The sequence below is a fragment of the Agrilus planipennis genome, unplaced genomic scaffold (genome assembly GCF_000699045.2).
Source record: "Agrilus planipennis isolate EAB-ADULT unplaced genomic scaffold, Apla_2.0 scaffold71, whole genome shotgun sequence".
NCBI classification, from domain to species: Eukaryota; Metazoa; Arthropoda; class Insecta; order Coleoptera; family Buprestidae; genus Agrilus; species Agrilus planipennis.
In genome coordinates, this window is record NW_020439007.1 from 724,858 (window position 1) to 742,498 (window position 17,641).

General features: G+C 36.6%; 2 protein-coding genes across 2 annotated transcripts in view; one reads left to right on the forward strand and one right to left on the reverse strand.

Annotated features, from left to right (window-relative positions):
* The window catches only part of LOC108732619 (serine protease persephone-like), a 55,601-nt gene that overhangs the window by 25,890 nt on the left and 12,070 nt on the right, over positions 1-17,641 (reverse strand). The window lies entirely within an intron of this gene.
* Positions 1-17,641, forward strand: part of LOC108732564 (protein spaetzle 3) — a 102,492-nt gene that overhangs the window by 12,821 nt on the left and 72,030 nt on the right. The window contains exon 2 of the mRNA XM_025976050.1: positions 10,017-10,568. Coding sequence (XP_025831835.1) covers positions 10,074-10,568 — 495 coding nt within the window. The 5' untranslated portion in view covers positions 10,017-10,073. The remainder of the gene's footprint in view (positions 1-10,016; positions 10,569-17,641) is intronic.

Consider the following 17,641-nt stretch of genomic DNA (forward strand, 5'->3'; position numbering starts at 1 on the left):
GGTTTTGTTCAAGTGACCACCCTCTTTCGATCCCCCACCTCCACCCGTCTGAAAATATTTTTTTATTGAATTTTATTTGAATTATAGTGTATGAAAATTGTCAAAATAATCAACTTTCAACCCCCATAACTTTTTATGGGGGTAAGACCGCCGCAAATTTTTTATGGGGTTTTACTCAGGCGACCACGCTCTTTCGATCCCCCTCTACCCCCACACCCTTGGGGGGGGCATCATCTAACCCCCATAACTTTTTATGGAGGTGAGACCGCCACGAACTTTTTATGGTACAGTGGTGGGGGGAGACCTCCTCTTTTGATCCCACCATCATCTAGTCATTTACCAGAAATTTAAATATTCCGTTGTCCTTTTAGAGAAAATCGATTTTGACAAACAGACGAGACAGACAGACGCCTGAATTATTTTATAACAAGAGTTGTACACATTTTGAATCAAGATAAAACGGAAAAATGTAATTCTAAAAAAAGAATATATCAATTGCGAAACACTCAGTACGTTTTTTTTTTGTATCTGCAACTGCGTATCTATTACTGCGTACACTTTACAAAATGTAACAATGTAAATATTTTAAGTGATGTAATTATCCATTAAGCAAATCCAATCGAGTAGACACGCACTTGTGGACAGGTGACAGACGAGACAATGTAAACAATGCCCACAATAATGTTTTCCTTTATCTGATTGGAAATAAATATAGACTGAAAAAATCGCGGAACAACAAAAAATTGGGAATAATAAATAATTAATTACTAATTAAAGTATGCACAACAATCAATTTATCAGAGTAATATTATGTAACTAGGCCCACCATGTACCTGTATAAGCGTGTTATTTTTATTAGGTTTTACAAAACTGAATACGTTTCCAACCACGTATGTATACTTAATCAAATACATTGTCAAATGCTTCAATTATTTAAAACAGCTTTTCTAACTTTCAATTGTTGCGAATCAGTGTTGTTGACGAATCAGAGGTTTCGAATTTCAAATGCTATCGAATCAGCGCTGCGTTATGTTTCAATTGTTTCCATTGAAATATCAGAGCTATCGCAGACAAATTGACGCTATTGTGCTTCGATTATTGTTATCGAATCAGTGTTACGTTATGTCTCAATTGTTAGCGAATCAGCGTTGTTGTACGTTTCAATTGATAAATCAGAATTATCGTATGTTTCAGTTGTTGACGAATCAGAGGTTTCGAATTTCAAATGCTATCGAATCAGCGCTGCGTTATGTTTCAATTGTTTCCATTGAAATATCAGAGCTATCGCAGACAAATTGACGCTATTGTGCTTCGATTATTGTTATCGAATCAGTATTACGTTATGTCTCAATTGTTAGCGAATCAGCGTTGTTGTATGTTTCAATTGAAAAATCAGTGCTATCATATGTTTCAGTTGTTGACGAATCAGAGGTTTCAGTTGTTGACGAATCAGAGGTTTCAGTTTTCAATTGTTATCGAATCAGCGTTACGTTTTGTGTTTCATTTGTTAGTGAACCAGCGGTATTGTATGTTTCATTTAAGGAATCAGAGTTATCGTATGTTTCAGTTGTTGAAAAATTAGCGCTATCGTGTTTCAGTTGTTATGGAATCTGAACTACGTTATGTTTCAATTGTTAGCGAAACGGCGCAGTTATATGTTTCCATTGAAATATCGGGGTTATCACAGACAAATTGAGGCCATCGTACTTCAATTATTGTTGTCGAATCAGCGTTACATTATGCCTCAATTGTTAGCGAATCAACGTTGTTGAATGTCTCAACTAAAAAATCAGTTATATCGTATGTTTCAGTTATTAACGAATCAGAGGTATATCATATTTCAAATTATTGGAGTTGATTCGTCTATTTCAATCCTTAATTTTGCCCGCTATAACTACGCATACAGGAAATAGTCTTAAAATTTGACATTCTTATAAAAACACCCCGTACATGCTGATATTTATTTATTTATAGAATGTTTCAACGCGTTAGTATTATGTATTACAAAATTAACCCTAATTTGTGTTATTATCGTTAATACACCATTGTCTGGTAATGATAGCTATTATGTATATATTATGTGTAAATATGGAAAGAAACGGAGCCTGCATTAAACTGTACTATATGTAGTTAAAACGCGAAATTATTACCGGTAATTGACACAGTAAATACCTATGTATTGAATAATTTTTAAACAATGTTACAAAATACGCGATGAAAGTTAACAAATACTAATTAATAAATTGGTTATAATAAATAACCGAATAGACAAGCATACACCAAATATTAATAATATTGCAATTCAATATATATTGGAAAAATTAAATTAGGTGCAAATGTGCACACATTCAAATTGATAAAATTGTCTACCACCCAGTTGTGTCTAATGTTGAAGTCTTCTTCATCGCGCTCTAAATGAGCATTCAATAATTTATATTTGTTAAATTAAGTAATTATAAAGAAAATTCTACCTTCCCTATCTGGTGCCTTTCATAAAGCCGTTTCCACACGCCACTTGTGGTCATTACTAGAACCGGCCACTTGCTGAGGACGGTATATTGAATGCTGTGGTAGCCTTAACAGTGGTTCAATAGATCACAAAAGTAACTCTGACTGGACCTTATATATAAGGATAAGGAGTTTCTTGGATGTTAACCGAACGGCATGGCCTAGAGGTTTAGATTATTGCTTAGCATTCGGGAGGACGCCGGTTCGATTCCGGGTCCGTCTGCCTTGGTCTAAGTTTTTCTGTGGTTTCCTCGGATCACTTGCTGGGGCAGTAATATTCCACTGATAATCTTTCATTTTCTTCTGTCTTCATTTCGTCCGTCTCATCTTTCTCACCCGAACCACCACCCACCCATTCTCACGATTCCTGAAAGGAGGTTGAAGAGGGTCTTCCGCCCTACGCTCTGACGTAGTCCAGAGGGACTGCCCGCCCACCAGCATTACTGGCTGGTGGAAATGAAACACGAGCTTTCATGTCGAAGTGTATAAAATAAACAAAGTCCGGACCTGGCTTAAACAATTTATTAAAAGCGGCGACCACTAGCTTCCCAAAGTAACGTTTCGTGGCGACTACCCATTGCGACTGCTAGTAGTCGATGTAAACCACTTCGAGTGGCGACCGTTTAAACTAGTATGTGTAATTTATTAACAACTTTTGGTCTTGCTCTGGTCTTTTTTAAAACTTCAAGAACCCTAAGCAATTCATGTCACAAATCATTTTAACCATCAACTCCGACTCGATGTTGTTGACAGATAAGCAATCTTATTGAGTCCCTATTAAAGAAAAACGCGTCCCATTGGGATTGATATTATTTTGAATATTTAAATTGACCAAAACCAGGTCCTGGGGTTAAATAATTGATTAAAAGTGGCGATAATCAGCATCCTACAAAAGCGTCTAGTGGCGACTACGTGTGGCGACGGTTAGTGCTGCGTGTGGCCGTATCTAGTGGCGATAACAAGTGGCCAGGTGTTCGAATAGTCAATACATGTACCCTATATAATAGAGTAGACACTGAACTACTTTTTTTTTTCTTTAACAATAACAACATTAAGTAACTTTGTTTAAACGTAATTTAGCAATATTGGTAATATATCTTTTGAACGGTATATCGAGACGACGACGACGGTGTTCGAGATCAAGTAGGCGTGGGTGCCAATCAAGGTTGGTTTGCAATCACTGAACGCGTTCGGAAATAAGCGAAATATTAATCAATATTGTAATGCTGTAGACAGTGCAAACGTAAACCTTTATAAAGGAAAATTGCACTCGTTTTGTTGTAACGTTGCCGTTGTCCCGGCAAAAGTTGAAGGTCGTTTACAAGGGAATGTGTTCCGAGAAGAAAAAATACTACGTTTATACGGAATTTTAATTAAGGCAAACAAAAAAATCGTTTTAAAAAAATCGAACTGAAAAGCTAAACTCACAGAGTATTAAGACAAAAAGTAACGTGTGAATTATTCAGTTGTATCTGCGGTGTATTTATGGAGTAGATACTGAGAATTATTTTGATTTAATCAAAAGCAATTTTCGTTGAATTCTTATTTTTATTAGGAAAACCAAGGTGAAGAGTATACGAAATGTTAAGCAAAAATAAATAAAACCTTTTTAAACATACATACAATTTTTTTAGATATCTTTTAGAAGTGAGTTAGTTTTAATATGAAATATTATTCTGAAAATTCATTTGTGAATTTTTACCCACTACACACTTCCTTAAATTAATGAGGAAAAATTTGTTGCTGTTGACACACCCCCGCCGAGAATCGAACGCGGGCTCTTTGGCTTTACGCGCCAATGCTTTGACCACTAAGCTACGAGAGATGACAACAGCAACAACGACAAACCGTACTATTAGNGTAGTTGTAAACACATGAACTGTGTCTTAATTATAACAATAACAATTAATATTCTTTTGCTCGCATATTCGGTTACTTGTGGTTGCTAGTAGAAATGGTCACTACTACTTTATATTGACCACTACCCCTCGCTTCGCGTGGTCCTTACTATGCTCCAGTGTAAGGCCTCTCGCACACGCAGCCACTTGTGTCGCTACTAGAAGCGGTCACGCCTAGTTTATATTGACCACTAGTTACCGCCACGCGTAATCGTCACTAGACGCTAATGTGAAGTCGCTCGCATATTTGGCCACTTGTCGTTGCTACTATCAACGGTCAATTGTTGCGTATACCGACCGATAACCGTTGCCACGCGTGCTTGTTACCGGAAGCTATTTTAAGGCTGCTCGAGCACCCGGCTGCTTGTGGCAGCCACTAGAAACGGCCACGCGTAGTTTATAATAACTCCTAGCCGAAACTACTTCTGGTGGCTACTAGACGCTACTGTAAGTCTACGTCCACACTCGGCCACTTGAAGTCGCCACCAGAAGCAGTCACGTGTAGTTTATATTGACCACTAGTTATCGCCACACGTAGTCGCCATTAGATGCTATTGTACGGTCGCTCGCACATTTGGCCACTTGTCGTTGCCACCATAAACTGTCAATTGTTGCGTATATCGACCGATAACCGTTGCCACGCATGGTTGTCACCGGAAGCTATTGTAAGGCTGCTCGCGCACCCGGCTACTTGTGGCGGCCACTAGAAGCGGCCACGCGTAATTTATAATAACCCTTAGCCGAAACTAATTGTGGTCGCTACTAGACGCTACTGTAAGTCTACGTCCACACCCGGCCACTTGTGGTCGCCACTAGAAGCGGTCACGCATAGTTTATATTGACCACTAGTTATCGCCACACGTAGTCGCCATTAGATGCTATTGTACGGTCGCTCGCACATTTGGCCACTTGTCGTTGCCACTATAAACTGTCAATTGTTGCTTATACCGACCGATAACCGTTGCCACGCGTGGTTGCCACTGGAAGCTATTGTAAGGCTGCTCGAGCACCCGGCTGCTTGTGGCAGCCACTAGAAACGGCCACGCGTCGTTTATAATAACTCCTAGCCGAAACTACTTGTGAACGCTACTAGACGCTACTGTTAAGTCCACGTCCACACTCGGTCACTTGTGGTCGCCACTAGAAGCGGTCACGCGTAGTTTATATTGACCATTGGTTATCGCCACTAGTAGTCGTCACTAGATGCTATTGTAAGGTCGCTCGCACATCTGGCCACTTGTCGTTGCCACTATAAACGGTCAATTCCGACTTACATCGAGCGGTAGCCGTAGCTACGCGTGGTTGCCACTGGTGGGACCTATTGTAAGACCGCTCGCACATCCGATCACCTGTTATTTGCCACTAGAAACGGTCAATTGTGGGCGGCAGCATTCGCCACGTATAGTCGTCATTAAACGCTACTGTAAGGCCGTTCGTTCGCTCGACCACTAGTGGTCGCCACTAGAAGCGTTCACGAATTACAGCCACTAGAAACGGTCACTCGTGGCTTATTCCGACCGATGACCGTGATGTGTGTGAGCAGCCTTAATAGTATTGCTGAGCGCGCAACATCCGTTGCATTTTGTTTTACTCTCACCGAATGTGGAAGGATCTCTGAAGAAGTTTGCCACTAGTGATAGCGAAACGTTAGGAAGCAACTTCAACCGATGACGGGCCGCGAAAGTCTTTACCAAGTTCTTTATCACAAGTTTCTGTAAATTCCTATAAAAGCTGTAGATATGACATTAAGTTATAAACAATTGATTTATATTCTTCATTTGTTTCTGAGTCTTGAAACTTCGGTCTAGACGAAAATCGCTCGAGGAAAATAAACAAACAATTGAGATGCATACGTGCAATCAGAATAACAATGAATCATTTCGAATGCAGTTTCTAATTTTAATATCACCGTCAAAGAGATCGTCTATCGCACGTACAGGAATACAAATGGCTCGGTTAATGAGGATGACACCCTATTACCATATCATACAACACTTTCGACGATAGACAAAAGACGCCGCCGAAAATAAAAAGAATGTCGGAAATTGTTTGTTTTTACGAACGATTAAACGCTTGAGCGATTGCCATGAACAAAAAAAAAAGAATCAGATTGGTTTTTCTGTTGTTACCTATTCTTGTGTACTTTTTAAAAACCTTGCCCCAAATAAAATATAGAACATGCATAAGATACTAACGTCCAATAAATTTAGTTATTGCCACTTATTAATTAATTTTTCGCAAACTGCAATTAATAATCAGAACAAAAATCATTTGAATTTATTGTTATACGACGCGCAACACTAATCGTAAAATGAGTTCTTGTTAAGGTTTTGTTAGTAACTTTTGCTTTTTTACAATTATGCTTATGGAATTACATACATATTTGTTTTAAAATCGGCCAATAAAGTCATCAATTTTTGTTTGTTTCTTAATCTTTAATTTTTTGTTATGTATTAAGATGTGTTAATTGTTGAATTCAATAAAAACTGAGTTCTTATTTAATAAAAAAGAAAAACTATTCTAATACAGTTCTTCGAGATGGGATATTATTGCTAGTTTTGTCCGCTACGGGCGTCAAAGTTCATTTGGCTATTGTGGCTAATTACTGATCGATTTTGATGACTGAGCAATGGATTCCTATATATTTTGACTCCTTCTTATCCTGAGCTAATATTCGCATTTCCCTAAAACTAGAACAACCCAAATCCTGAGCTATTTAAGAATGGTAATCTAATCCAGGTCTACCTCTACTCCTCTTAACTCCTGTTTCTGCTTCTAATATGTCTCTGACTAGACCTTCATTCCTGAGAGGGTGTCCTACCAACCTATCTCTCCTATTTCTTATTGACTTCCACAGAGTCCTCTATTCTCCTATTCTTTCCAATACCTCTTCATTTCTAACCTTCTCTATCCACGGTATCCTAATCATTCGCCGGTAACACCACATTTCGAACGTTTCTGACCTTTTCTCTTCTGCAGCGCCCAGTGTCTGTTTCGCACCCGTAAAGCGCCGCGCTCCAAACATATACCTTTAACAAACATTTTCGAATTCCTAAATTAACCGTTCGCGAGCGTAGAAGTGACTTCTATTTATTGAAGGCGACTCGATCCTCCGCTATTCTCTGCTTTATATCCCTACTACTCCTTCCGTCTTGACTTATCTGACAATAGTACTTGATAGCAAATAGTTGTGACTATTCTATCTGGAATAATCTCTGATAATCCATCTCGAAGGACAAATGTAATTCGCTAATGGAATTAATTTTGTTTGAGAAAGTACTTTCAAAATTTTCTAGATTTCGGTGAACACATCAGTAGGTCACCCAACTTCAATTATGTACTTTGTAGTGTTAAAACGTTTTATTTTGAAACAAATAAGTGACAATTGTTATCCTATCTTGTAAGTCCATTTCACAAACACCCTGTAGATATATGTACATATACGATCGCATTGTTTACCCACGCTCTATCAACCATTACGGACATGTGTGCAACTTATTTTATATCACTTTCCGTAAACGATCAATATTATTGTTATGCATCATGATACAATGTATATCCGAGCCGTTCACTTTTTCCCTCATGCACAATGACTTTAGAGACTCTTAAAGCCCTGACACGGATTTTTATGCGAAAAGCAAATCTTATTATCGGGCATTTGTTTTCTTTAATAAAATTTTTGTACCTTCTTCGCTTATCGTTTTTTTCTTCGTCTTCTGTTTCTTATCTTTTGTTTTCTCTTTTTATTTTTAATGTGAAACATCTTTTCTTGGGGCGTACGCGGAAAAATTCTCGTGTTTCTAACGGTTCTTTGAACATACGTACAAGATTTTCCCAAGAAATTTGATCCTATAGTGACCGAAATCACAATCTATCACAAGTAACAGTAACAATTACAGACGGCGTCAGCGCCATCTGTTTAAATTTTCCAGTAATTGTGAGATGAATTATTATTGTTTGGCAAAATCTTTTCCAATTAAGAACATCGACTTTTCCTTTTACTAACAATCTTTTAAGACATTTTGATTTTAATCCTTCACATTTACTTTCAAACTTCAAAGACGCTGTCAAGCTACATTCCATCCCCCTAACTTTTAAATTATGAAAAAAATTACGATAAAAGTCCTTAATTCAACCAATACAGTAGCAGAGATGGTTAATGAAAACTTTAGAAATACATAACCTATTTTTCCTAAGTATATCCAAACAAAACTAACTAAAAATTAAAAACATCCTACAATGATCTTGATGACTACTTTCGATTAAAACTCATTTGAGTATCTTCCTTATTCTGCGTTAATTTTTGAGTAATTACGTCGAAATTAGACGCGATCTTTATTATTTATTCACTTTTCATTCTCGTTTTTCTTTTGTTTTCCTTTATCTCGCAATTGCATACAAATCCGTTACACGCAACTTTGACCTATTTAAGTCTTTAGCAAATAGAGGAAAAATGTCAAGCATTGTTTGAGTGACCGTTAACTCGAGATTTATCCATAGGTCACTTACTAATATATCGTATTAGACGATATATCTGTATATTTTTAAGCGAACGATTTCTTTTATGGTTATAGTTTGTTTGTAGTATTTGATACGAAAAGATAACGGGAAAATAATTATCTTCTAATGTTAAAACTGTATCGGGTAATTTATTGCGTTTTGATTGAAGTGGCTCGATCAATTGATTTGAATTATGGAGCAATGAAAGTTGTTAATCACGCAGCTGGTACACGTTCACATTACTAACATATATTTAATCGAAGATAGAAGTACATATATTATATAATAAAATAATTCGAAGTGGTCTGTATTCTGTCGAAACTGCCAGACGCAGATCGCGATTTCGATCTTTTTGGATCTCATCAGCGCGTCGCAGGCAGCTCCGACAGAACACAGACAAAATTTTACCTGCTGTCTTAACAGTGTGTTTTAAAAAATACCACAAATGGCGCTGTAAACGCCATCTGTAGTACAGTGCTACATTTTAGGATTACGTATGCTCCAACAAGGTCCATTTAAATATATGGATATCTACTTGTTGAAACGAATCCCGGCGTAGCTCACCTCAACGTGGTAGGCACGTTAGCTTAATCGAATAAAATAATTCGAAGTGGTCTGTATTCTGTCGAAACTGCCAGACGCGGATCGCGATTTCGATCTTTTTGGATCTCATCAGCGCGTCGCAGGCAGCTCCGACAGAACACAGACCAACTTTTGCCTGCTGTCTTAACAGCGCGTTTTAGAAAATACGACAAATGGCGCTGTAAACGCCATCTGTTGTACAGTGCTACATTTTAGGATTACGTATGCTTCAACAAGGTTTAAGGCGTTTACAGCGCCATTTGTCGTATTTTCCATATATTATATGTTTAAAAATTGTTAACATGTAGAAGACCGTAGCAATCAATTTTGAACAAAATAAATCAACCGAAAACTTTAAGATAAAAAAACGAATGAATTTCTTTTCAAAACTAACGTAAAATCTCCGTTCATTCTCAAGCCTCGTCAAGAGATGTTACAAATCCAAAAAAAAAAATGGACACATTTTACGGTTCTCCCTAGAACGGAACCCGAGTTTGACTGCCACTTGACCACGTTATTCTTTTACAGGCACCAATTCGATCAATCATCATGGTTACATACGAGAAACCTCTACCAACATAAGCAATGTCACTAGTCAATTATACTAATCCCTTCGCGGCGACCCCAAATCCTTTGGGGTCGTCCCCTTATTACTCCCCCCGTTTGGACGCGAATCCATACGTTTACACAAAACCTGCCAACCCCTTCCTCCGAGAAGACTTAGCAGGCGGTTCCAGAAACTATCCGCCACCCGTTCAACCGAAAATCCAACCCTACGGTGGTCCAAACCTTCCGCAACCTCCCAGGCAACCGCCTCAAACCAAACAACTGCCAAGCCAAGCGCCCACACAACCCCCAGGATTTACCAAGGTCCATGGAGGCGCCGAGGATGGGATATCAAGGGTTCACGCGGTTTTAGATTACGACGATCCGGATTATTATGACGACGGGGAGGTACACGATAATCCCCTGCACGTTACCCCCATTCAGGGACCTATTTACGTCAAGAATGGGTCTGTGCCTGTGGTACCGCTGTATTCATACCCAACGGTCAACAATGGGACTTTCGTTCAAATACCGGTAAGTCAGCTATTTAATATTTCCAACTTTATATCATTATTCTACCCTATCCTTTAATATAAGGATAATAATCGTCGTACTCCCTGTATACTATATGAATAAAATATCCAGTCCACTTATTATGATTATTTACGTTACATTCGGTACCTTTGTCACGTCCATCTATTATTAGACACAAAACACACCATCGTTACATAATAAATACGACAGATATACCTAAATAATAACAACAATATTAATGGAAGTGAAAATCCCAGTTTTTTCTTTTCAGTATTAGATATCGCGCAGCCTTAGATTGTAATACTTTAATAACTAATACTGGTTGGCGATCAGCGACGAAAGTTTAACGTTCTGACCTTAAAATTGTTGTAAACCGTGTGTGTCATTTCATTACCGTCACTCTTACATGGCTTTATGACTAATTTGCCAGTAGGTGGTTTTATAATAAATATTGTCACTGTCACAAACAAATAAACAATTGCATTTTAATGTGCTAAAACTAAAGAATTTTGATCCAATTCCTTACAACTGAGTATGCGTTAATTTACGCGATTGATTTATAGATATTTGACATTAATCTAATCTTGTTTCTGTTTCTAACATGTCTTTAACTCCACTCTTTCTAATACCTTCTCATTTGTAACCTCTTCTATCCATAGTCCATCTTTGTTTTATGACCCTGCCTAAATTTTCACTGTCACATCAAGATCAATTTCGTTACTACGTAGATGTACCAGTCTATTTCAAAAGGTTATTACATAAACTGTATCCCAGAAAGCAGATCATCGTTCATTTCTTGTTGAAGGCCGTCACCGAAACAAATGTATCTTTTTCTAGCTATTAGCCTGCTCTTTATAAATAAGTTATTTTGGAGCAATTAAAATAGTTTCGCTTACGCGTTAAATTAGAAATTTGACTATGGCCTCATCGTCAATGTCAAGCCATCCATAAAAAAATAAGAACAGCGTACATTTTTTCCAAGAATTTTAAAGGAATTAACTTTCCCTTTTATTCTAATGATGTTAAGAAGAGTTTTGGCCTTACACTTCATCATCATAAGGTCGTCAGTCCTAAGACTGGTTGGACACGCACCTCCACTCCTTCCTATCCTGAGCTAGTCTTCGCATTTTCCTAAACAACCCACATCCTTAACTATTTGTGAAGAGTAATCTAATCTAGGTCTATCCCTACCCCTCTTAACACCCCTTTCTACCTCTAGTATGTTTCTGGCCAAACCTTCATGCGTGAGAAGGTGTCCTACCAACCTATCTCGCCTATAGAGTCCTCTGTTCTCCTATTCTTTCTAATATCTAATGTTTGTCGTCGGTGGAGATACTTAGTCATGATTTTTCAAAATTTTTAACTATGAATAATTTCTTTTTTTCCTACTGTAACATACCATGGACAGAATTTTTTAAGATCAAGTTTAGTTTTAGACAATTGATATTATAACCGGTTCCGTTTTCCTTCTCGAGATTCGGAACCCTAAAAAGAGAAACTAAAATTACCGAATTACTAATTCTAAGTACACACATTCTTCTAATTTGTGTCACGTCCCAACCCAAAAACAAAGGAAAGATGGTGTTTGCTGGCCACATTTTCAGTTTTCTGTTACGTAGTTAGTATAGGTACTCAGTAGTAGCGCGATCAAGTGAATTAACAAAACGACAGACAAGGTCTTTAATTAGATAGAAATTTACGTATATTCCGTATTCCCGAAGAGTGTGTCGTGAAAGTTTTCGTGTTATAATAGTCAATAAGCCATCCAATAGTCATACGACCTCGTAAGTGACATAACGAAAGCGTTTCCTAGATTTGGACACGGTTGCCATGTCTTGGGAAACTTTTCTATACCTGTGTAATTTAGAGCCAGCTTAGAGAAAACGGGGCTTTAATTCAATTCTACACAAAATTTAGGGAATTTTTAATAACTGAGGAACATATTGAATCAACAAAAGCATAAAAACTAAAGACAAACAAGAGATTCCAAAATCCACTTGAAAATCATAACAGTTGGATTCATGTGATTCCCCTTTGTTGGCTGCAGTGACGATATATACTTTTACCGACATATTGCAAAAAAACATGTAAACGTAAATACTGAAAATATATAAATGTAGCGCGACCACAGAAACGGTATTAATCTCACCCCAAGGTAGTTCCGATATGCCCCGTAGTAACGCTCGTAAGGGCGCCACGCGGAACTCGGTCCTACCAAGAGCTAGCACGTCCCTACCATCGTACCATTGCAAGCAACCCTCTCCAGTAAAATCACCCCGAGGCGCACTAACCTATAGAACACAGTTGTTCATCTTGTTCTTTCGTCTAAAAGATTTCTTCTGGAACATTAGAGTGGCATTCTGAGAGAGTTTTGCAGCACTGAGTGACTGCCTATTTGGAAACCTGTGTTTAGGGTTTTGACTGACTTGTATTTGCGACTTCTGATTAAACTTAGTATAGAGTTGGTAACACGTTGTAATTACATCCCGAGTCCTTTTGTGTTTTATATAAATTTTAGTGTTTTTTCTTTTTTTGAAATAAAGTTTGTTTTGTTAAAGGAAAAACTAGTACATCTTTATTCACCCTTACGTAAAGAATTTTAGATAAAATGTGGTTGTCCGGTTGTGGAAAGGAAATCTAGGGAAATTTTAGCAATAAGTCTACGGAATAAAAAAAACATCTGGCAGTCCTGGATTTAGACAATATAGTAGGACAGTGTAAAGAAGAAAAAGTACGTTTACGTTAGTAAATTTACATGCATACGGTGGTATATAATATTCTTGAATAGCACCTCTTGTATTGGTCAAATATAATCGGCCAAGTGCAATAGGATTTCGTAATGTTGACAAAAAAAGTATCTATAAAAGTAAATAAACAAGTTTTTTATGCAATCCTGTAAATATTACACTTATTGTGTGTTACTGGGCCTAAATTTAAATTTGTAAAACGCGTTTTTGGAGAACATTTTTAACAGTAGCTATTTCTTTCACCACAAATTTACTACAAAGTAGCTGCAAATCATATTATGTTTATATGAATATGTAATCTGCCAGAATGATACACGTTAAATGAAGATAATTTTTAGGGTTCCCTTTCTCTACCTATGTCTAAAGTAAAAATGGAATTTTATAATATCACATTCACGAGAGATCTTGTTCGTGTTTGATATTTTTTCCAAAATTTTAGATATGGCATTTCCAGAAATATTGTTGAAAATGTTCCCTAACCGAAATTACCGAATCTACCAATTCTATCCATTGCCCAAAATGAATCTAAAAAGACTTTTACTATGCAATTATAACAAATAATTAGTTTCTAGCTGAATTCCTTTGGAGACTTCAATGGTAAGTCAAGACAGTAACCCGAAAATAATTTTTTCTCGGTTCTGCTTGACATAAAAGAACAATCCGAACTAACCCAAAAAAATAGATTTTGATATCTATCTGTCTATGTATATTCATTAATTTTGGTTTTAAATCAATTTCACAATTTTTGTTAAGTAAATGAAAGCGTAGGCATGTGACAATCAAAAAGATCAAGGTAAAATGCCTTCTTTTGACAGTTTCTACGAAAAATGATTATGAAAAACAACTTGTCCATTGGGTGGAGAGGGGTCTAGCTTGGCGTTATAACCCCCTACGTAGGGGTCAAAATTTTGCGTTACGTAAGTTACAGAGAGCTCCTGTCCGTGTTCAAAAATATACTTCAATGTTAATTTCATGTCTTTTTGTGTTAAATGTTGTTGAAAATAATTATGTGTAATACCACAAAAATTATGGATAAATGGCCTACAAACGTTGCTGTTTACTTGGGGAATTCCCATGTATTGAACAAGTTACTCCAGTATGGTGAAATGGTTAATGATAATATAGCATGTAGGAACTATTTATTATGTGGCAATATTAATGACTGTCGATAAGTAAATTAAAAAGCGAATGAACGCAATAGTAATCAAAAATATCGGGGCAATGTATTAAGTAGATACTAACAATAAGCACCTAATATAATACTGTTAATTACTATATTCATTTCCTCAAAAGTAAAAGTTAATTTAAATTTTATAACTGTACTTACGTGGTTACTGTTGTAGACGATATCAAACATATCGCCGCTGATTATTAATATTTAATAACAGTTATTAACATTTTTTTTAGAAATATAAAAGCCCGGACGGGGAGTCCAAATTTAGATAAATTCAAATAGAGAACACCATCGAATTCTGGCTCTATCAAGAACCACCTACTATAAAGTACGCATTTTCAGCAGCGATAACAATTCAAAAGCTTTTAATATTTAATCAAAATTTAAAAGGAACTAAACAAATTTTCCTTTTTTTAGAAAATTAGAAACCAAAATGACAAACTATTTAGAAAATACTACAAACGGCACAGTGAACGCCATCTGTAGCACGATGCTACATTTTAGGATTACGTATTTTTCAACAAGGTCCACTTGTGTGGATATCTACTTGCTGAAAACGAATCCTGGCGTNCTCTATATCCATACAAAATATCTATCAAACAAATAAAATTAAAATTTTCTTTTGAAAAATGAAACCATTCCATCAGTATTTTCTTATGACGTTGTCACGTTCGACTGTCGTCAGTAAACCGACTTTACAGACAACCGATTTTTTTTTATTAATTCCGAATATCACAACTTCAATGCATTTAAAAGTTTCTTAAGTAAAATATTGTGGATAGATAACCAATTATACACTGCAGTTTTTATTTAAAAAACATTTTACCTATTAGACAACCATGTAGATGGATTGGCTCGTGGGTTTTAAATAAACCATTAATTATTTATTAGGTACATTTTATAAGGTTATTAAATATCGCATGTCTTTAATATTTAGCATCCGATACTTCAGAATAATTCATCTATAATCTATCTAATCGTTTGGAAAATTCTTAATCTTACAATTTCGTAAAACATTAATTAATACTAAGTATGTAAAATTTGTTTATTCGCGTAAACAATTTTAGAAATTCTTTGTGAGAATGTTTTTCTGACTGACACGTTCCGGTGTTTTTTTTTACCAAAATTGGAAAGCAAGTGAGTCACCGTATAACCAACCAAGTTCACGTTACGGTCATTTGGGTCCAAAAGATGAAATTCTAAACGCAACCGGAATTTTAATTGTTCTTTGACATTTATCGCGCGAGTTCCTAGTTATTTTGTACTCTTGGAAATTTCTACAATAAAATTTGCATAGAATTGAATAGTAAATCGTTTCAGTGGCGGTGTTGCATTTTGATTCTTTTTTATTGTTCAATGAGTCACTATAACACCTACGTGCATAATAGAACACCTGAAAACATATACATACATGAGGCGTGAAAAGTCCTACTTGACATACCAATCAGTATGCAACATGTGCATTACATATTCATAAAAAATTACAGGGTAACATTGTAGACTACCAAATTTTATATAAAAAGTAAAGGTTTAAACGAAAAAATCTGAGGAAGTCTATGTTACAGTCTGAGTCATGTAAAGCTCGATTTACTCATATTATTCCGTGCCTGTTCCGTTCGAGAACCACATCCTTCCGGCGATATTGACATCTATGGTGCTGAGCTCCTGTAGTGCTTAGGCCATGATGGTTCAAACGGAAAAAGCCATAGAAACTTCCGTTTCAGTCTTAATTACGTAAAGCTCGATTCACGCTTTTAGTTCCGCGCCTGTGCCGTTCCAAAAACACACCGTTCCGGCAACATCCACACATATAATGTCATGTTCCTGTTGTGCTAGGGCTATGATGGTTTAAACAAAAAAATTTGGAGAAGCATACGTTTCAATCAGTCAAGTAAAGGCCGATTTACGCTATATGGTTCCGTGCCTGTGCCGTCAAAGATCACACCGTTCCGGCGTTATTCACACTTATGGTGCTGTGCTCCTGTAGACTGTAATGTACATATCGTTGTGAAGGACCTTCATTCCTGTGATCTCTCCACAGCCCCCAATCCCTAATAAGCCTCTCATTGGGAGGCTCCTTCATACCTATGATATCCTCTTAACCCTCAGTCCCTAAAATACCTCTCATTCGAAGAGTACTTCATTCCTATGATATCCTCTTAGTTCCCAGACTGTAATGTACCTCTCGTTGTGAAGGACCTTCATTCCTGTGATCTCCCCTTAGCACCCAATCCCTAATAAGCCTCTCGTTGTGAAGGACCTTCATTTGAGTAACTGAAATGTGCACATTTTCGAGCAGATATTATAAAAGTTTTAGACGTATTAAATCTACTTCAATTCCAATTTCAATATTGACCAAAAGCAGCTCGTGAAATGGAATTTAGAAATACCTTTTATTGACCTTATCAAGGTTCTCGATGTCTACTAACACCATAGTTATTCCGTTTTATGTCGCCTAATTATGCGGTCTTAGAAAATTAGGAAAATATTTACCGAACGTTTGAATTACTCAATTCGAAACATCGCATCGCCTTGGATCGCTGGCAATGTGTAATTATTTAAGTTGTTAAACGTTTTACAATTTAAATATTCATATTAGAAGCCCACGATACATGCTATATGTACACATGTTCGTCGTACTTTTTCTATTTGTTATGAAATTATTGCTTGTTTGACTTGTGTGAGGTCTCATAGGCGTTCAATGTAGAAAACGAGCTTCATGCTTTACATTTCTGTATTTTGTTGCACAAGAGAAGATACACTTTGTCGAATTACTTCGAGACGCTTCAGCAGACGTCAATAATAATAAATTAATTTTACTACATCCGTCATTTACATTTTAAATTAAAATTGGATGAGAAGGCTAATAATATCATGCGCCAAACTAAAAATACCTTTTTATTTTTAATATTAACGCATACGAGTAACAAAAAAATTTAGGGTTGCCACTACTTATTGTCTACATAAACTGACAAAAAATAATATTATTATTTAGAATCAAGATCAGACCATAATCGAAACTGCTAAAAGATTTCTTTAAAGAAAAAGTTATAATAATATTTGTATTCGAACAGTTAAATAAACCTTTCACTCTCTGGTGCCCAGATTGTGAAACAGCGCCCCTTATCAGGTATATATTACAATATATTGAG